Here is a 22,169-nt window from a genome sequence, read left to right on the forward strand (position 1 = left end):
ATACTTAAAAAAAAAAAAGAGTCTCAAGTAGCCCAGGCTGGCCCTGATCTTGTGATGCAGCTGAGCATACCCTCGGACTTCTGATTTTTTTTCCCTGACTCCACCTCCCTAGAATAGGGATCAAACCCAAGCTAGACAAACACTCTACCAACTGAGCTACAGCTGCAGCCCAGGTGAGTACTTTATGATTCTCTCATATGACTGGCTAGAGAAAACAAAACCGTAAGGACAGAAAACAGACCAGCTGTTCCACCAGCCTGCGGAACTAGTGTGAAAGGGGAGGGGACCTTCAGCGGACGACACTGAGTCAACAGTGCTGGCTACATAACATGTCTTCAAAACTTAGAGACATGGGTGATTTAAATCGGGAAATTTTACTGTAAGTAAGTTATATTTCAAACTAAAATTCCATACTGTTTTTCCCTCTTGAAATCAGGCTGTGCTGTAGCTCAGGCTAGCCTGGAACTCTCTTTGTAGCTGATCCGTATCTACAGCCCAGCTCCCATATTTTAAATCAGTGAAAAAAAAATGAAAGGTTTAAATCAACAAAAAAAATATGAAAAATGTATCTTAGAGATCAATACATTCGATTCTTATTCAATATGCCAAAAGGTTTCTTTTTCAATTAAATAATAGCATATAATAAAAGTCAACCGTTACAAATTAAGTACAAGTTTATATAATTTCCCAATGTCAAAAGACCTAAAATTTAAAAACTATATTTAAGACTATCAAAGTTGGTAAGATTTGACCATTTAATGATTAGATATTTCTGTACACCAAATGTAAAGTCAACTTGGGAGATAGAGACTGGAAGGGCTTAGAGCCAGCTACAGAGTGAGTTCAAGGTCAAGTTAAACAGCTCGGCAAGGCTCTGTCTTAAAAACAAAAAATCAGAGCCAACAGGATACTCTCAATGTTATCAAGAGTTTGGTGGAAAAAAAAAAAAAGCAGAACTCTCAGGGACTGGGAATGTGGCTCATTTTTCAGAGACCCTGCCTCCCATACAAGGCCCTGGGTTCCATTCTCAGTCCTGCACAAATCTGGACATGATAGTACAGTCCTGTAATCACAGCTCTTGAGTAGTAGTGACTGGAGGATCAGAGTTCAAGTTCAAGGGCATGAGTTCAAAGTTACCCTGGGCTACAAGAGACCCTGCCTCAAACGAGAACAACAAAATTCATTCCCATTTCGCTAATAGAAAAATCTTTTTTTTTTTTTTTTTTTACTTTCTTAGAAACAGTTGAAAAAAAAAACTATCAAGAATTTTAAACATGAAGCCAGTTATGGTTGCTCATATATGTAATCCAGGCACTTGTGAGATAAAAACAGGAGATTCAGGAGTTTAAGGCTAGCCACAAGTTTGAGGCCAGCCTAGGCTACAAGAGACGATGACCAAAAAGGGAAAAGGAGTGGGCAGGGAGATCTTTATGTATTAACACGACACTCTGACCGTTTACCCATTTGTTCTAAGACTGCATTGAAAGGAACATATTTTCTAAATGTTTCATCAACAAATATAAATCATAACGTGATTTGAAACAATAAAAGTAAATGGTAATATCTTCAACAGTAAAGATAAAAGCAATTCATCTATAAGGCTGAATGTTAACGGCTGTGAGAGAGGCTTTTAGGACTTCAGCAACAGAGAAAGGCTTGCCAACCAAAGAATGGGAACAAGACCCCAGGGCTGGGGACATGGCTTGGTCGGAACAAGAACCCAGGGCTGGGGACATGGCTGGTCAGTTAGTATAAGGACCAGCTTAAGATGGCTTAGTCACATGAAAGACCCAAGTTTGATCCCCAGCACCAAGGTCAAAGGCAGGAACATATCTGTAACACCAGCACGGGGTTTAGGAGAAACCTTTGTAGCTCTCTGGGTGGCAACTGGCTCAGTAAGAAACCCTGACTCCAAAAATAAGGTGGAGAGCAATTGAGAAAGACACCCAATGTAACCTCCGGCTTCCAGAAGGGAATGTGTATACACACACACATACACACACATACATACATACACACACATATATATACACACACACACATACACACATACATACACACACACATACACATACATACATACATACACACACACATGTGCACACACACACACACACACACTGAACAAAACACAGTACATTGCTTCATCTTCCTCTGTGTCACACAACCTAATTCACAGCTCCACTAACAGTTGTTGAAAGACTTGAAATGGAAATAGAATTAAAGAAAAAAGCTTTTAAAAATAAGCTAGGCCACTTGGCGGTGATGGCACACACCTTTAGTCCCAGCACTCAGGAGGCAGAGGCAGGCAGATCTCTGTGAGTTGGAGGCCAGCCTGGTCTACAGAGCGAGTTCCAGGACAGCCAAGACTAAACAGAGAAACCCCGTCTCGAAAAACAAAAAGCAAATGAACAAAAAAACTGTGTCTTAATTTGGACCAGAAGTGACAAGCAGCCTCCCTTCCATGATCCCTTCTCTGTGCTCCACAGCCCAGGAGAGAAACAGCAGTATTTGGTGTCTGGTAGTGCATTATGTGAAGAGGTCGGCAAGGCCAGTCCTGAGGGGATGCCCAGAACCACACAGCCCCCGGTGCTCTAAGATGTGGCCAAGCAGCTTACCAAACAAACTGAAAATGAAAGAATGTTAAGTGTTAAAAACCACACTGTGTTGCGCCGGTCGGTGGTGGCACACGCCTTTAATCCCAGCACTCGGGAGGCAGAGCCAGGCGGATCTCTGTGAGTTTGAGGCCAGCCTGGACTACCAAGTGAGTCCCAGGAAAGGCGCAAAGCTACACAGAGAAACCCTGTCTCGAAAAACCCCCCAAAAAAAAAAAAAAAAAAACTGTGAGTTGGGCCATAGCATAGTTGGTAGAGAGCTTGCATGAAGAAGCCCTGGGTTTAATCTTGGCTAAATCATGGGTCCAAGGTCAGCCTGGGCTACATGGGACCCTGACTCAAAAGTAAAAATAAAAGTCCAACTTAAATGCAATCAACCTCTGAAGTTAACTGGTGTAACATCCTGGCCTAACTGAGGCTGTTTTAAGAAAGCGAGCAGCAATTTTCAATGACTGCAAACTACTTATGCCAAAAATATAAAGAGTCCAGTGAAAGGATTGTTTGGCCACTAACTTTCCTTTTTGCATTTTTAGAATATGGCATCCTAGGTGATTTGACAGAAAAGAGTAACCAGAGGGAAATTTTATGGTCAACAATTGTAGCTGTATCCTCACGGTCCACAGACATTGCAAGCTGCCATGTATTTCCCACACAGCAAAAGAGAGCAATTTCTTTCTAAAGGCTATAGCTACTTGTAATAGGTCAAAAGTTCCTCAAGAAGTAATTCTGGAGCCTCTGCAAGATTCAGGACCCAGTGACCGAGGGGGCAACTTGGTCAACAAAGATCTGGGTACAAAAGCCGAGTTTGGGTCCCCGGGACCTATGTGAAAAGTGAAGCGGGGTGCTGGGCTCTAAAACCCCATCTGGGGAGGCAGCAATGGGAAGGTCCCTGGAGCTCGATGGACAGATATTCTAACCAAATTAGTGAGTTCTAACTTCAGTGATGGACCTTGTCTGAAAAAGTGAGGCGGGGCCAGCAAGATGGCTGGGCTGGTAAACAGACGTGAGTTCGCCTCTGACCTGTGCACTCACACCACTGCATTCATACCCACACACACATGCACACACCATACACACATGCACACACATATAACAATGAACACTTTTTTAAAGGTTTTAATGTATATGGGTGCTTTGCCTGCATGTATGTCTGTGCACTACATGTGTTCAGTGCCCATGGAGACCAGAAGAGGACATTGGATCTTCTGAGACTAGAGTTGCAGATGTGGTGTTAGGAATTGAACCCAGGTCCTCTGGAAGAGCAGCCATGCTCTTAATCAACGGGCCACCTTTCCTGCGCCAGTGAATGAATTTTGTTAGTTTGAGACTAGCTTGGGCAGAGTCCCAGGCTAGCCTGAACTACATTGCCGACCCATGTAAAAACAAGCAAGCCAACGAAAACCTTTCAAATCTGGATTTCAGCACATCTGAATTGCTCTGGTCACATAGTAGGATCTAGACCCAGCTTTGTATTGCTGCTGTGATCACAATAAAAACACTTAGTGAACATATTTCGTCACTACCACGGCACGAATACGTCCACTGCACAGAAGAGGGGTGAGGGGTAAGTCAAGTCATAGAGGTAATAAAGGAGTCATCTCTACGGGGTACACTTCAGGGACACATGGAGAGAAGGCTCTTTACCCCATACCAATCCTCAACCTTCTGGTGTTAACCAGTTTCTCTGCTTGTGGTAAAATGTCCTATTAATCTAGAATCATCAGTGGACAATTTAAATTGTCACACTCACACTAACAACCCCCACGTTGTTATTAATTAGCTGAGCACTGGGCAGTGCATTGTGGGTAGAAAAGGAACTCTGCGGCAGATCCCCTGAGAGGCAGCCCTAGGGGAGAGGACAGAGAGACAGGACAGAAAGAAGCCAGCAAGAAAGTGACCGGGGTGAGGGAGACGCCTCAGTGAGTCAAGTACTGGTGGGACAAGCATAAAGACCAGGGTTCGGGGTCCCAACACCTGGGTGTTCCATGCCTGCAGGAGGCAGAAACAGGATCCCGGGAGCTCGCCTGGCCGACCAGTCCAGCCTGATCCACAAGCTCCAGGTTCAGTGAAAGGCACCGTTCAAAAATGAAGACGGTGAGTGCTGAGGAGATTGTTCGGTGGTTAAGGGCACTGGCTGTTCTTCCAGAGGACTCAGGTTCAATTCCCAGCACCCACATGGTAGTTCACAACTGTCTAGAACTCCAGTTCCACCGGGCGGTGGTGGCGCACGCCTTTAATCCCAGCACTTGGGAGGCAGAGGCAGGCGGATCTCTGTGAGTTCGAGGCCAGCCTGGTCTCCAAAGCCAGTTCCAGGAAAGGCGCAAAGTTACACAGAGAAACCTTGTCTTGAAAAACAAAACAAAAAAAAAAAAAAAAAGAACTCCAGTTCCAAGGAATCTGATGCTGTCGTTTGGCCTCCCTGGACATACATGGCACACAGACATATGTGCAGGCTAAACCTTCATACATATAAAATGAAATAATATTTTAAAAATAAAAGTTGAGAATAAAATACCTCGTGTCTATCTGTGGCCTTCACACACATGCACACACACACATGCATATATGCTCCTACATACACACACACCACTACACACCTGCCACACACGTCCATGTGCTCCTACACACACACACACACACATGAACATGTACTCTTCCCCACATAGGCACCCTTCCATATACATGAAAAATAAACACCTTTAAAAATAAGAGACTTCAATAACTCAGGGTTGGTAAGGGGAAGGGAGGTGGCTGATTCGGGAGAAGCAGCAAAGACAGTCAGGCTGGAAGCCAGACGTACGCAGCTTCCGGTTTATTAAAACAAACAATCAGAAAACAGCACAGGCTGTGGGGGTAGAGGCACTTGCTGCCAAGCATGATGACCTGAGTTCAAGCCCAAGACCCACCCAGTGGAAGGTCAGAACCGACTCCAGCACACTGTCCTTTATCTCCACATGTAACAGAAATGGGCTGATTTAAGTGTAAGAGCTAGTCAGCGGTAGGCCTGAGCTAACGGCCAAACAGTTATAATTAATATTAAGCCTCTGTGTAATTATTTTATAAGCGGGCCGCGGGACTGAGGGGGCTGGGCAGGACCGGAGAAATCTTCCAGCAACACCCCCCCACCCCAACACACACACAATAAAAAAAATGTTTTAACAGAAAACACATCATGAACAAGTGCACACCAAGTAAACAACTGCCAGCAAAGACTCTGGTGAAGGTCAAGGAGACAGCCTGATACCAGGCTAAAAACTAGGGGTTTGCCAAGGCAGTTCCACAAGTTCAAGGACAACACACGTCTCAAAGTCCACTACAGTTAATTCCTGATTCCTGACCATTTCCATAAATTACAATTCTTCTCCTTCCCTCAGGAGCCAGCCCACCATCATGATATAAACATGTCCTATATTAAACCTAAGAAAAAAACAAAGACAGGCAGACAGACAGACAGATACCCTTCAGAGTTCCTGATGAGCACAGATTTTTTTTTTCAAGCAGTATCTTTACAAGGTTGTTCTCCCCCCTTTTCCAAGTGTCCCCTCCACAGTTAAGTAATGTAGGGGCAAACTGACCCCTATAATCTTGAGGTTCTAGGGTAGAAACATGCAATCCAAGGACCCATACACCCCCATTCAGCCCACTCCCAAACCCACACGATCGTCTGAGCTGCCCAAGTTGATGAAGTGTACCAGCCAGGCCAACGGTGACACTTAGATGAGGTCACCTCTGCGAAATCGCTTGCAAGCCGAAGTGTGAAAACTAAAGAAGAGGTGTACCATAGTCTTGTACCTTGAATGCTTCTTTTAAAAAAGGCCTTACATCCTTCGCACGACCAGACGCCATAGTGATACCCAGATGCGTAATCGCTGCAGACCGCGCAGAAGTGAGCATCCCTCTTTGAACTTGGACTAGTAACAGGGCTGGCATAACTGCTCCCGCTAAGTTTCCTTTTCAGTGTCTCTCTAGGGGAGCAGAGAAAACGGGCTTTGTAAAAGGACACAAAAGAGAGAGCAAGGACTTTCCAGGAAAAAAAAAAAAAGGAGCATGAACTTTGCCAAATGTAATCTCTTTGCCTTCCAGGGTTAGGGATAAATTTGTTCCAGGAAACCCTGCCATCAGATCACAAAGAGCTATGCTGGGATGACTGACGTTCCAGTGCTTAGGTGGTGTGCCCAGGTCCTCAGGAGGCTGAAGGAGGCAGCTCAGAGCTGGGCTCCGTAGGTCTAAGGAGAAAAAGCTCCGCAGAGGAGCAGCAGGGGCAGACGCCCCCTAGCCGCTGATTTTGCCAGGACATGTTTCTTTTGGGAAGGGAGAGAGTAGAGGCAGGACTCATTTAGAAATGATGGAAAACTTTCCCAATGGATAAGTTTGTCTAAATATTAGCAGGACGTTGATGAGAATTTAAGAGGTTAAAAAAAAATGTCATCCTTTAACATAGATGTAAGTGAAAAGCATTAATCTTAAGGTGTGGCTGACAGTTTTTATATTTATCTTACCAATAAATAAAAAGATTAAGGAGAAAAAATTAATTATTGTGTAATATTTTCTCAAAGGTTGTTTTGATTTGGTTTGGGGCTCAGAAGTACTGAGTTTTGGGGTGCTGGGGGTGGGCCCAGAGCCTCATGAATATTAAAAACACCCCCTAGCTCTGAGATGGGCACTCCAGCCCCTATTTCCTGTACGTTTTATGACAATATCTGAAAGTAATACTTTTTGTTGTTTATTTGTTTTGTTTTTTGAGACAAAATCTCTTGGAACTCACTCTGTAGACCAGGCTGGCCCCAAACTCAGAGATCTGCCTGTCTCTGCCTCCTGAAAGCTGGGACCACACCCTGCAAGCAATGTATTTACTAGTCAGTGTGCCCTAACGTGGTACTCTTCTTCCAGAAATCCATTTCTTCCTACCGCTTATTCATATCTCATCCTCTCCTGCCACAGCCATTGTTAACGCTGAAAATCTCGTATATTAGACTGAAATAATCTGTTGTTTGGCCAATGCATTTGGAGTTCGAGTTGTTTTAATGTCGGAATTTTTCGATAGGCTCCTACAGTTAGTTCCTCATTGATCCTTACAAAGCACATCCTCAGCTCATCACTAAAGCTTATTCCCATTATCTTTCCTGGCTTCGCACGGCTACTTCATGGAAGTTGTAGTGTTACCATGGTTACTTTCATCCTGGAAACAATTTGTCATCAACGGTAAGTAACCCGTCATTTTTATACTAAGACTCTAATCTGACTGTAAGAAACAAACAAACATTTGAAACCTAACCCCTTCATCAGAACTAAACTGATGTAAGTTTGATGTTTGTTGCATAAAGAGAACATCTATTACAGTGAACTTTTTCCACAATACCCAGCCATAAGCACGACTTTTTAATAAGAACTAGAATATCAGACTAAGACAGAGCAATGTGTCTCAGGTGTCCTAAGAGACAAAATAAAGGCCTTGGCTAACACACGCCTCTCTTCCTACTAAACCGTAAAGTGAGGATCAAGGCGCCATCCATGACTTGGATGAAGACAGGACTTTACCTGTTCACAGGTAAGGTGTGTTCTAGTGATCTTGCTTCATACCAAGGAGTCTTCTGAGGTTCCGCATACAGAAGCGAGGACTGGCAATGAGTGGCCAATGGGGAGAGGTGTCCAGAAGTTGGCCACAACACATTTGGGCTTGTGGTCTGTCGAACAGGCCCACCTTCCAGGTTATTGACACTGCTGGGGACGCTGTAATTCATCACAGCAGGACTATAGAATGCCATAGCTGAGTATTCATGGCGGCTCTCTACATAGGAGGAAGGGATATAGATGGGACCGTGCTCCAGCGGCAGGATGGGCTGGCTGCAGGTGTAGGAAGCAGGGGAATTAAGGCTTGATGGTGAGTTTTTGATATCCATGTCTTGAGCAGGTAGCAGCTGAGAAAAATCCTTGTGAGAAGATGTACAGACGGACATTATGTTCTCAAAGACTCATGGCAGGTGTGACGCCTGCAAAGGGAAGCAAACCAGGTTCAGTTAGCTCCAGCTGCAAGGGTAGCTGATAAATAATCATTGTAGCTAGGGCCCCAGCACTCAAGGAGGATGAGGCAGGAGGATTTCTAGTTCCAGGCCTGCTTGGGCTACAGAGTGAGACACAGTCTCGAGAAAAGAAAAGAAGAGAAGAGAAGAGAAGAGAAGAGAAGAGAAGAGAAGAGAAGAGAAGAGAAGAGAAGAGAAGAGAAGAGAAGAGAAGAGAAAGGAGAAGAAAAGAAGAGAAAACAAGAAAATGGGGATGGATGGAAATACAGCGTAGTTGGTAGAGCCTTGCCTCACACACAGGAGGCCTGGGCTTTGATCCCCAGCACTGCATAAACCAGGGATTGTGGAAGACCTTTGTAAACCAGTCTACGGGAGGTGGAGGCAGAAGGATCAGAAGTTCAAGGCCATCCTCTTGCCAGGAGTTCAAGATCAACATGGGATGGATATATGATGCTGCCGCTCAAAAAAGAAAAAACAGGGCAAAATGACTGAATGGGTAAAAGTGTTTGATGCTCCAGCCTTATGATAGGAGTTCAATCCCAGAACCCACGGTGGGAAGTGAGACTTCCTGAGAGTTGTTCTGGGGAGGCCAACACATACTACAGCTCCCATATGTCCACTCTTTTTTTAAAAAAAGATTTATTTATTTATTATGTATACAGTATTCTGTCTGCATGTGTCCCTGCAGGACAGAAGAAAGCACCAGATCTCATCACAAGTGGTTGTGAGCCACCATGTGGTTGCTGGGAATTGAACTCAGGACCTTTGGAAGAGCAGTCGGTGCTCTTTTTTTTTTTTTTTTTGTTTGTTTGTTTGTTTCGTTTTGTTCTGTTTTGTTCTGTTTTGTTTTGTTTTTCGAGACAGGGTTTCTCTGTGTAGCTTTGCGCCTTTCCTGGAACTCACTTGGTAGTCCAGGCTGGCCTCGAACTCACAGAGATCCGCCTGGCTCTGCCTCCCGAGTGCTGGGATTAAAGGCGTGCGCCACCACCGCCCTGCATGGTGCTCTTAACCACTGAGCCATCTCTCCAGCCCCATATGTGCACTCTTCTGCTGTCTCTCTGTCTATCTCCATCTGTCTGTGTCTGTCTGTCTGTCTCTCTCTCTCTCTCTCTCTGTGTATGTGTGTGTGTGTGTGTGTCTCTAACACATACATGCAGAATTTGTTTTAAAAATTCAAGTATTCATGTTATCTTAACAACACACACACACACACACACACACACACATATACACACACACACATTAGTACAGGACTACAAGTATATCCTGGAAGATATATATGAAAATATTATCTACAAAGGGGTGGAAATGTAAGGTATAGAGCTCTCATTCTCTATTTCATTGACTGTTTTTTGAGACAGGTTCTTATGTATCCCATGCTGTCCTCAAACTACTTGTGATCTTCAATTTCTGGTCCCCCTGCCTCCACCTCCCTTCCAAGTGCTGGAAGTATATGTATTTACCACCAGGCTGAGTTCGTGAAGTACAGGGATCGAACCCAGGATCCTACACATGCTGGTCAAGCACTCTGCCAAGCAGGCCACACTGTCTACTTCATTGTTGCTGATGTCAGATGCAAGAATTTTTTAAAATATTGTTATTTTATTTTATATGCATGGATGTTTTGTCAGCTGGATGGCTGTGCACTACATGTGTGCCAGGTGCCTACAGAGGTGCCAGGAGTCCCCTGGACTACAGCTGCAGAAGGCTGTGAAACATCACGTGGATGCTTGGAATCTGAATCAAACAAGGTCATCTGGAGAAGAAGCCAGTGCTCTTAACGGCTGAGCCATCTCTCCAGACCTCAACCATAAGAACTTTCAACCACAATAATTTATCACAAAATTATATTTGAATCTAAAAACACAGAAATACATTTAAGTATTTTTCCCTAGAACTATATAAGATCAACTGTAAGCTGTTACTGAAAAATAAGACTGAATGGGAACATCAGTGAGTGAGACTACCATAGTTTTAACATATTTAAATATGCTATAAATCTACAATAACAAAAATGAGAAATTTATCACATAAATAGTCTGACCATAGTGTGACTTTGTCAGTCTTTTGCCTCTAAACTTTAAAAGCAGACTTCAATATAGGATTTATAAAAAAAAAAAAAAAATAAATAAAATAAAATAAAAAAATAAAAAATAACAGAATTCTTCTAAGACTAAAGTGAGCTCCATGGTTAGCTCAGTAGAGGGCGCTATAGAGACAAAGAGGCTTGCTGCGACTTCAGGCCCTGGCAGAGGCAGGCAGTATGAATGTGAGAATCCAGGGCGGAGCTTGCTCCAGCCAAAGGTCCAGAATGAAATCCCTTGGCAGCCTGGCAGTCTGCCTGGCAATGACCTTTTCATAGGCTCCTCTCTGGACCATGACCCAAAAGTTGAACTGCACAGTCGTCCATTGCCCAAGACTCATCACCCTGACAACTTCTACCAAAGGCCATCTGCCCTTGAGGGAACCCAGAGTTCCACTTTGAGTGCATGGCCTGGCTACTGGCCGCCAACCACTGAACTGCATTGATTGAGAGGGGACCTATTGCTTAATCAGCAACCCTAGATCCTCTAAACCCGCAGACATCACTGTGTGCCAATGGGCAAACCTCACCTTGTGTTCTAAACTCCTTCAGAGTTGGATATTCTCCAACTTGGGTGCTCCCCCTCACTCTCTGCACAGTTTATACTTCTCTCTCTCTCTCTCTCTCTCTCTCTCTCTCTCTCTCTCTCTCCCTCTCCCTCTCCCTCTCCCTCTCCCTCTCCCTCTCCCTCTCCCTCTCCCTCTCCCTCTCCCTCTCCCTCTCCCTCTCCCTCTCCCTCTCTCTCTCTGGTTTTTCAAGACAGGGCTTCTCTGTGTAACAAACCTGGCTGTCCTGGAACTTGATCTGTAGACCAAGCTGGCCTTGAACTCTACCTACCTCTGCCTCCCAAGTGCTGGGATTAAAGGTGTGTGCTACCACACCTGGCTTATCTCTTCTTAAAGTTAGTATTTCTTTATCTTAAACTTCCCCTGTTGAAGGTATCATAGAATTGTATGTTCTGATTTGACCCAGACTGTTAATACCAACAGAACAGGCAATCCAAAGATTCAAAGGTAGGGGAAATCTGGTGGATAATAATGAGGTCCTTTGGAAGGACAGCAACTGCTCTTAATATCTTCAGTATGTCAGCTCTATCTCTTACTTCCGTGCACTGTTTGGCGGTACCATCTGAGCATGGCTGACACTACCAAATCCTTAATCAAAACACATTTAAAGGACTTCAAACGGTGCACTTTCTAACAGCTGAGTGCAAAATATGTAAGCGCTTGACGTGCATAGCAATTGTATTTATACATAAAATTGGGGGGTAATAATAAAATTTAAATTTCTTGAATGTTAAAAAAAAAGTATAAAGAGCCAAAATGGCAGGTCTAGTTTAACAAATAAAAATTATGTCCAGCCGGGCAGTGGTGGCGCACGCCTTTAATCCCAGCACTCAGAGGCAGAGCCAGGAGGATCTCTGTGAGTTTGAGGCCAGCCCAGTCTACAGAGGAGATCCAGGACAGGAACCAAAACTACATGGAGAAACCCTGTCTAAGAAAAAAAAAAAAAAATTAAATGGTAAATGGTTTGATATGATTTTAGCATTGTAACCAAACAAGATCTTACTGAATCTACAGGGTCTTAGCTCTTCATCCCCTAAAGGAATGTAGTCACGCCAGTATCCGAAGTTCAGCAGACTCCACAGGACGGCCATCAGGAACCTTGGCTGTGTTTCCCTCTCGTCAGGCCTCTAATTTAAGATTTACTTACTCTTATTTTTCTGTGTATGAGTGTTTTGCCCGTGTGGGTCGGAGATGTACACTGAGTGTGTATCTGGTACTCAAAGGAACCAGAAGATCTCCTGGAACTAGAGCCACAGATGGTTGTGAGTCACCACATGCTGGGAATTGAACCCTAGTCCTCTGAAGAAGCAAGAAGTAGCTGGGTTGAGGAGATAACGCAGTCAGTGAGTTGTCTACCTGCAGGCATGAAGACCCTAGTTCAACCCAAGAACCTATGTAAAAGGCTTCATGATGCTCCATACCAGGCCGATGAGAGACTCTGTCCCCAAAAAACCAAGGTGGAGACAAATAGGATGGCTCCGGGGGTAAAATCACTTGCTTCATAAGCAGACTGAGTTTGATCACCAGAACCCACACAATAACAGAAGAGTTGTCCTCCAGCTTCAGACACATGCAGAGTCATGGCATGCACATACCCACACTCTCACAGACATCATGCATTAATAGTAATAATAATAATAATAATAATAATAATAATAAATTAAATTAAATTGGGCAGGACAGATGGTCCAGCGCTTAAGAGTGCTTGCTACTCTTTCAGAGGACCCAAGTTCAGTTCCCAGCACCTACATCAACTGGCTCACTACCGCCAGTCCAGAGGATCTGATATCTTCTTCAGGCCTCCGCAGGAACCACACACATATGCACATACATGCACATACACACATCCTGATACATAAATAATACAATATTTACATAATAATTTAAATTTAAATTTTTTTTCAAGATGAACAGTGCCTGAAGAAGAGCAGCAACCTGAGGTTGTCCTTTGGCTTGCACACTCATATACACACACATACATGTGCACATGTGTACCCACACATATGCGTGCACGCGCATGCGGGGGCGTGCACACACACGTATACACAAAAACAAAGTAATGATCAGACATATGGAAAGACATGAACTTTAAAAAAAAAAAACACTTTCCCTTTTCCAGCTGGTAAGTGAACATAAAATTTAAAAACAGCAGAGAACTGATCTCATCGTCCCCTTTCACACCCTCAGGTCAGCAGCTCAAATGACCCTGCCATGGAAAGGCACATGCCAAGATCATTGAGGTCATCAGTCAGCTGTCACAACGATGTCACGTAGAAAACAGAGATCTCATATGGGAGCATATCACCAATCAATTTCCCCAGTTTTTCTACCAAGTCCCAGGACGTTCAGTATTGAGGATCCCTGCTGGTGGTTAGAACTACAGTTGCCCTTTGGCCGAATATCTTTTGACACATCCAGATTCACAACACAACTACTTGTCAGAGGCATCTTGGATAATGAGAAGAATGATCACTGATAACGGAGCTTTTCTTCCTAAATCACAACCTCGGAGAAGCTTTCGTACACGTGAGGTTACACATGGCATGCTAAAGCATTCGTACACTCAAGGTTACGCATGGCATGCTAAAGTAGGACCTGGGAAACACATTTGGATCTCAAGCTAAAAAATAAATAACTTTTTAAAAGCCCCAAACTGACAGTGATTTTTACGGAGAAGAAAAAGGTTGGCCCTGGAAATAACACATTCCACAAAGAGTAGACAGACACGCAAATCCAGCTGAAGGAGAGACGTCAGTCACCAGCCAGCCTATATTCATGGGTAGTCTGGCACAGGGGATAGAACAGAACACTGGGTGCTCTGCCTCTTAGACAAACCACAGAAATTCCTTGGACGTTCATATCCTTTTCGGTAGAAATGAGAAAATACTGTGGGATGCACCTTTCACAGCACTCCAAGGAAGAAAGAAAGTGAAAAGCCTTCTGTGAGGTGTCATTATATGGTGAAGAGGGTGAAACCAGTCCACTGGCATGCCCCTGGGCACACCTCTCTCGTTGGTAGGATCCCCAGACAATTTAAGATAAATTGATTTCTAATCATGAAGACTTGCTTCTGAACTTTACTTTTTAAACTTGTGTTTGATGAAAGCCCGTCACCACAAGCAGTCCAGACAGCTGGGCTGTTAGGAGCCTGTCTGCTGTGTGTGTATAAACAAAATGCCACCTCCCCTGAGTGCCATATCCTGGGCCTGCAGATGTGGATAACTTGGACAGGTTATCTCCATTCTCCTTCCACCTGTCCATCCCACCCACCCCCCAAGCATGCTATTCAAACACTCCAATTCACACTCACCAAAGAGAATTTCACGGACAAGAAAAATACTTAGAAATACATTTCTCTTCTTCCTCCTTTTTCCTCTAAGACAAGACCTCATGTAGCCCAGGCTGGCCTAAAAACTGCTATGTAGCCAAAGTTGTCCTTAAACTCCATGATCTTCCTGCTTCTCTATTCTGAGTTCTAGGATTATAGGCAAGTACCACCATACCTGCTTCATGTGATGCCCCAAAGCCATGGAGGCCAGGGCTTTGTGCGTTCTGGGCAAGTTCTCTACCAATTGAGCTACATTCCTTTAGGTATACCTTTTAAGCATCGAACATTCTTGATGTGTGCTTCTGTTTAGCAGTTACACCCTTCGCATTTATCTTTTCCAAAGCAAAATATTAAGGCCCTCGTTCAATTTCATGTTAGGAACAAAGAAAACTTACTCTAAAATAACCATAAAACTGACCACTAATAATTGACTTACATGCAAATCTTTAAAACTTATATGTGCATCTTCCAAAATGAGAGAAAGCTAAACCCTCTCTATCTTAATTCTTAGAGTGGTATTTAAAAAAAAAAAGCTTAAATTTGACTGTAAACAATACTGCAATAAGCATAATTTTTCAAATGTCTGTTACAATGCACTAAACAATGAGTTACGAAATCTAATGTCCAAGTATTCGGTTTTCAAGGGCTTTGCATACAATCAACAAAACCTTACCAGCAGATAATGGATGTTTACACCTCAGAATTGTCTGTAATCACTTCCCAATGTGTTCCATACAAGGACTTGAAACATCAACTAAAATTGTATCATGAAATAGATTTTGAAGCAGTACTTGTCAAATTACAGAGTTTCAGTTTTCACAAGGGACACAATGTCTATTAACGGCAAATTATACATTTGACAGGTTAAATTTAGTACTAAGTTTTACCTTTTTACATTAAACATACATTCTGAGAAACGTCAAATCTGACAAGACCCACCTTGAAATAGTCTTGTGGGTGCTTTTTTGTTCATTTCAAACACTTACATATCTTAATTAAAGCTTAATAAGAATTTCAGATTCATCTAGAAGACTACTCTGAACATAAAATGGAACCCTAAAGTTTCTTCTTTAACATTTAGTGATCTTTTACTTCAGATAGAATGTCTGTTAGAGCAGTGGTTCTCAGCCTTCCTCATGCTGTGACCCTTTAGCCCAGTTCCACATGTTGTGGGAACCACACACACACACACACACACACACACACACACACACACACACACCACACACACACCACCACCACCACCACCACAACCACCACCATGAAATTATTTTCATTCTTATTTTGTAACTGTAATTTTGCTGCGGTTATGAATTGTAATGTAATTGTAAATTTTGGAGATAGAGGTTTGTCATGGGGCCATGCTCTCTCGGGGAAAGAAAGGGCATTAAAGTATCCATCACACTCTTTTCATTGTCTCCACAAATCTACTTTCTAATCTTCCCCTTCACTTTTTAAATAACATTTACTCGGAGAGAAAGGAACTATCATTGTGAGCCGGATCATTATAGCAAAAATGAAATTTCAAGTGGAATGCTCACAAAAACCCTTGAAATAGAACAAAACAGAACTCCTTCCTCCGGTGTGCTGTGTGCCCCAGGAAACACAACTTGCCTTCTAAAAATGTAAGAAAAACCATCCAGCTTTCTTTCTGAATAGAGAGCTCCACTCAAATTCCAAGTTTGGTTTCTCACAAACAAAAACAATATTCACTTGACCTAATTTTCTACTTCTACTATGAAACAGTCACCACAGATAATCGTGAAGAAGCAACAGTTAGATAGATTCCTCTCTGGCAAATACGAGAGATCAGATTTAATGTATCTCAGCCTATCCGAGAAGAATAAATCTATTTCTGACACGATGGCCAGTCGACTCGTTATCAAGCCACGATCACCTGCCTGAGATAGGCACATCTTCCCTGGTCCACAATACTCCGGCAAGAAGCGTCATCATTTCACCCACTGCCAGGAATCCAAGGAGGAAAACCACGGGGATTTTCTTTCTTTCTTTCTTTAAAAGACATTTATATTCACACAACCAACGCAAAAGTGAATAAAATTTGTTTCCAGTAGTGTTCAAGGCAGTTGCATCCACCCCGCTGCCCCTTTTTTGTTCTAAATATTGCTGGCTTCCCCGTAGAGAGAATTCACACAAAGTCAATGAAACCACCCTCCCGAGCAACAGGGCACTTACCTGGCAGGTAAACATTCTCTTTTTTGCATTCTCTAAATGCAGGCACGTGCTCTCCTCGGTCCCCACGCGCAGGACTCGCAGCCACTGGCTGTCGCTCAGCCCTGCGGTGGCTGCCAGACTCGACCCAGAGCGGATACCAAGGATGCCAGGCTCCCCCGCCTCCTCTACTCCCAGGAAGTTTCAAGAGGTGGTTCTAGAAGCCCCGGAGGAGGCCGGGACCTGGGAGTCCGTTTCAAAAAAGACCAGCATCTGGAGAGGCTGCAAAGATTGCCCACGACTAACGGCGTTAGTGCGTCTTCCTTTTAAAGACCGTGATGAGGGGGTGGGAGGTTAGCTGAAGAGCCCACGTGACCACAAACCCGCAGCCGGAGATCTCCGACACTCCAGCGCTGCGCCTCCAGAGCCACTGGATGTCCACTTCCAGCCATCTCACAGTCACCCACCAGGGACACCCCCTCCCTTTCCAAGAGACTGACAATGGAGGACCGAGATGGGGCCAGAGAATGGGCATTTCTGACCAGGTCCGCGGGGATTCTGGAGTTGACAGTGCGAGTCCACACTTCATCCTGTCTCCAGACTTTCACCGACGTGCATGTCATTAAATACTAAAGTCTGACAACTATCCTTGAGAAGCTTGGAGCATGGGTAACAGCATCGAAGTGGGCTGTAATGACGGGGTGATGAAGACAGGTCCCTTGCAGGGAGCCTTAGCTTGAGCCCCAGAAAGGCAAGGCCACCGGCTGGAGGTGGAGGCGTGGACGATCATCTATCAGAGTTTGGCGGCGCGTGTGGAGAGAGAGCGAGGGAGGGGAAAAAGTATTGGGTGAGGTCCAGGATCCCGGGTGCCTCCTGGAATTCACCTGGAGACAATCCGCCTGCGCTTTTACAGGGCTCCTCCCTCCTTGGCAGCGAGAGTCTCTGGCGCCCCCTGATGACAGCCCTGCTTCTCCCAGCTCTACCTTGTCAGCCTTCCCTATCCACCAGGAAATGGCCCTGCTAGGCAAAGGCTGGGCCATACCTTAGGTTTTGAGGAACAGTTGCCTTTAAGGCAGCCATTGATGGCAAAAGTTAAAAGGGAAACAAATGACCGATAGGCCAACTTGGTGTCACATGTGTACCTAATTAGTCATCAAACCACCCACACACAGCATGGGGACTTGTTTATAAAAGGTTTTAAAGGTCTTTTATCTTTTAAATTATGTTGCACGTGGGTATGTGCACATATGTGTAGATGCCCACAGAGACTATAGGTGTGGGATTCCCTGGAGATGGAGTTACAGGAGGGTGTGAGCCCCGGCATGGGTGCTGAGAACAGAATTCAGCTTCTATGCGAGGGCAGCTTTCTGTCTTCACAGCTACGCTGTCTCGCCAGACCCTGGACCTGGTTCTTGATGGATAGTAATCTAATAGAGGAGGACCAAGGGGGCATTTGGAGGGACACTTGTACAATGCCAGCCTCAGCTGTCTGGATGTAACCAACACACACATTATATGCACACCCAATAATACGTTTTTAATTTTAAAAAATCACTTAGAATGTAATGCAACATCAGTGAAGGACTCTCCATCAAGAGCCAAGAGGCAGGTAAAGGTGGAGGGAGGGGAAAGAAAGCATTTATGGAGTATCTACAGCAAGCCGGACTGCACAGCATCTCACTTAATCCTTATGCCAGCTCTGAGAGGCAGGTAATACTGCCTCCCCCTTCCCATGAGGGCTGGAGGCTCACGAGGCTCACGGAGCTTACATTCGCTATGTAAAGCCACAGATGAGAATGGACCCCATAGCAACAGTGGTTTTTATACACAGAGATCACTTACTGGACATTTAACTACATGCTGCTTTCGTGTGTGTGTGTGTGTGTGTGTGTGTGTGTGTGTGTGTGTGTGTGTGTTAAACTAGATTTCCATTGCTTTGATAAACACCAAGACCAAAATCATCTTGGGGAGGAAAAGGTTTATTTCAGCTTACAGTTGTAGTCCATAATGAGGGGGAAGTCAGGGGAGGAACCTGGAGGCCGGAGCTGATGCAGAGGCCATGGAGGGGTGCTGCTTACTGGCTTGCACCTCTCAGCTTGCTCAGCCTGCTTTCTTATAGAACCCAGGCAGGACCACCTTCCCAGGTCTGGCACCACCTACAATGGGCTGGGCCCTCCCACAACAGCCATTGGCCATTGACCAAGAAAATAGCCCACAGGCCTGCCTACAGGCCAATATTATGGAGGCATTTTTCCAACTGAAGTTGCCTCTTCTCGGATGACTCTCTATTGTGATAAGTTGACATAAAACTAACCAACACATGTACATGTGTAATCTACTCTATACACAATGAGCATATAAAAGTCTTCATTTTCCTGCCTGCCCTTTTTTTTTTAATTTTTTGAGTCTTATTATGTAGCCCAGGCTAGCCTCCAAATTCAAATGAGCAATCCTCTTGCCATGCCTGCCTATAAAGCAAACACTACCATTAATTGTTCCAATTTTATGAATGGGAAAATGGATATTCATGAAGATCAAGTGACCTTCCTAGGATCACATGGCTTGTGAGTGACTGAGAAGGATTTGAACCTAGAGCAGAGCCTAAAAGCCCTGTCCTGGGTCCCTTTAAACCGAATCTGCAATGGATCAGAAGAAAGTCGACTTGCAGGTTTGTTCTGTGCAGAACACGGATGCCTCCTAACAGAGAAACCCCTCCGCGGCATACCTTGTCCCCTGTGAAGCCTGTGTCTACTCAGTTCCAGCAGTGAAGCCCTGGGCTGGGTGTCACGCTTCCTTCCGAAAGCGTTCTGCTCTTGGGGGCAGCCTGTTCTCTCTTTAAAGACCCTCAAACACCCACAGTTTGCAGCTTATTACACCAGGCACATCAGTGCAGGACAGCTGAAGCAAGCCGAATGAATGGAGGGGAGGAAATTGCCTTGCTGACTCACCCTGTCCGTCACGAACGATAATGGGGCTCAGATGGGTGCTTTGTCTGCTTGAATGCACAGTGAGAGGGTGGTGACCCCAGTCTACCTGAACCATGACCCAAACTAAGAAGGGATTCTTGAGACAGTGAGTGCCAATGGTTAGACCAAAAAGCACCCTGCAGCCCAGTGGTAAGAACGGGGCTTTTGCTTAGCGGAGTCACTGTCCTAGCCCATCCACAAGCTACCTAGCAGAGCAGTCACGTGGTGTGACAAAGAAGGATCTGCCTCTCCCCTACGATACCCTGTAATGGAGACTGAGTTCCTCACTAGGAAACCATCTTCAGGAATAAAGCACTAATTTGTTGTTATTCAAGACAGGGTTTCTCTGTGTAGCCCTGGCTGTCCTGGATCTCCCTCTATAGACCAGGCTGGCCTCGAACTCACCGAGACCCATTTACCTCTGCCTGCTGAGGCTGGGATTAAAGGTGTGCTCCACCACCGCCTGGCTAAGGCACTGAATACTGGATTATTAACATTCAGTCATGTTACATATGATGAACAACACCAGTCCACTAGCTCACTTTGCTGCTGTTTTCAGTGCTAAGGAAGGATCCACGGGTTTCCCAGATGTTCCATCACTGAGCTGCACGCCCAGCACACACACCACCTTCTAACGAACTGATGTGTTTTCTATCTACTAGTGCTCACACTGACTCTAGATTAACGTGAAGCATGATGTGGGCAGCATTGAGGGAAGCAGAGCAGAGAATCCTATTTATAACACACATACGTTTTGCTGCAAGGAGGGACGGAAGTGGATTCATCTCGTTCCCATCCTGCCTCTTTTCAGATGATGCCCTGTGTACTCTGAAGCTTAGAGCTGAGAGCTTGAAGGAAGGAAAGACAGGCCCCCATCCACCCTGCCTTTACCAACATCAGCTCTATGGAATATGCACCCCAACCTCCCCACAGTGCCAGCTCACCTTCGACACAGACAGCAGGGCTCATCTTGTGTCTTTGACACCCTCTCCAACCCCACAGCACCCACTCTGTCCACTCAGGTATTCACAAAGGCTTCAATGTAGAAGATCAGAGGAAATGGATGGGGGGCGGGTTCTGTAAGAAATAAAGAAGAGGCGAAACAGACTGAGGCAAGAGAGAAAAAGCACACACACACACACACACACACACACACACACACACACACAAATGAAAATGGAAGACCCTAAAAAAATGACTACTAGGCCAGGGTCATGCTAAGGCATGCCTCTGGATTGTTGCTCTCTCTCTCTCTCTCTTTTGAGTATAGCCAGAGGGGTCCTGGGATGCTCTTGCTTGCTCTAAAGCATAGAATCAGACCTACCCCACATTCTGTGCTTATGACCTGGTCTGTTTCAAAAGGATCTGAAGAGATGGAACCCACACTGTGGAGTCAGACCACTGCAAAGCAGTGATACCTTCATAGGTGATGAGTAGCAGAAACAACATTGCCTAATGCCAGGGGCTGCCTCCCCAGAAAGCCAGGGGCCATCTCCCCAGAAGGACAGGGGTCATTTCCCAGCATGCCAGAGGCCATCTCCCCAGCATGCCAGGGGCCATCTCTCCAGCATGCCAGGGGTCATCTCCTCAGAAGGACAGGGGCCATCTCCCCAGAAGGACAGGGGCCATCTCCCCAGAAGAACAGGGGCCATTTCCCAGCATGCCAGGGGCCATCTCCCCAGAAGGACAGGGGCCATCTCCCCAGAAGGACAGGGGCCATCTCCCCAGAAGGACAGGGACCATCTCCCCAGAAGGACAGGGGCCATCTCCCCAGCTCAGAAATCAGACCTCCTACAATGCGGAAGGAGGAAACAGAGCTGACAAACTGGTGTTAGAAGGGACTAACCAATAAACTCGCCCAGAAAATATTAAGTTACCCTAAAGTAAGACTTAGTTAAAGGAGAGCTGCCTCTGCCGGGCAGTCTAGAGAAGACAGCCCTGTCAGACGGTGCTAAGTGAGCGCAGTGTGAACCTGGTGCCTCTTACCAGGAAGATCATAGATCTGCCAGACAGACAGACAGGGTGACCCCGGTTAATAGCTGCTCGGGAAAAGCAGTCCTAGCCTGTCTCGGGACAATGATGACAATATTTTTATATTCTAAATCTCCCCATTTGTCCAAATAGCCAAACCTTGGAGTTTCTGTCTCTGCAAAACATGTTTAATTGTTGAAAGTGTAACTTGGGGCTGAGAAACTAGACAGGCTGATGGGAGGGGTGGTTTCTGTTCATGACCGGGGTCCCCTTTGTGCATTAGTCAGAACTGGTGTGTGCCATTATTAAAGCTTTTTCTTCTTCAATCTCTAAGCACTTGGAGTGAGTCTCAGTCGGAAGGCACAGTACTATTATAACGATACAACTTAATATTTGGGGGTTGATTGGAGTAGAAGTCTCATGTCTTTGTGGCAATAAAATGAAATTA

General features: G+C 45.0%; 1 protein-coding gene across 2 annotated transcripts in view; it reads right to left on the bottom strand.

The window, feature by feature from the left end:
• Window positions 1-17,776, bottom strand: part of Esr2 (estrogen receptor 2) — a 54,999-nt gene extending 37,223 nt beyond the window's left edge. For both annotated transcript variants that reach the window (XM_015992015.3, XM_006973152.4), the window contains exons 1-3: window positions 16,809-17,776; window positions 8,154-8,605; window positions 6,408-6,580 (exon numbers count right to left, since the gene is read on the bottom strand). In XM_015992015.3, coding sequence (XP_015847501.1) covers window positions 6,408-6,580; window positions 8,154-8,572 — 592 coding nt within the window. In that variant the 5' untranslated portion in view covers window positions 8,573-8,605; window positions 16,809-17,776. The remainder of the gene's footprint in view (window positions 1-6,407; window positions 6,581-8,153; window positions 8,606-16,808) is intronic.
• Between the last annotated feature and the right edge of the window lie 4,393 nt (window positions 17,777-22,169).

This window comes from Peromyscus maniculatus, chromosome 14 (genome assembly GCF_049852395.1).
Source record: "Peromyscus maniculatus bairdii isolate BWxNUB_F1_BW_parent chromosome 14, HU_Pman_BW_mat_3.1, whole genome shotgun sequence".
NCBI lineage: Eukaryota > Metazoa > Chordata > Mammalia > Rodentia > Cricetidae > Peromyscus > Peromyscus maniculatus.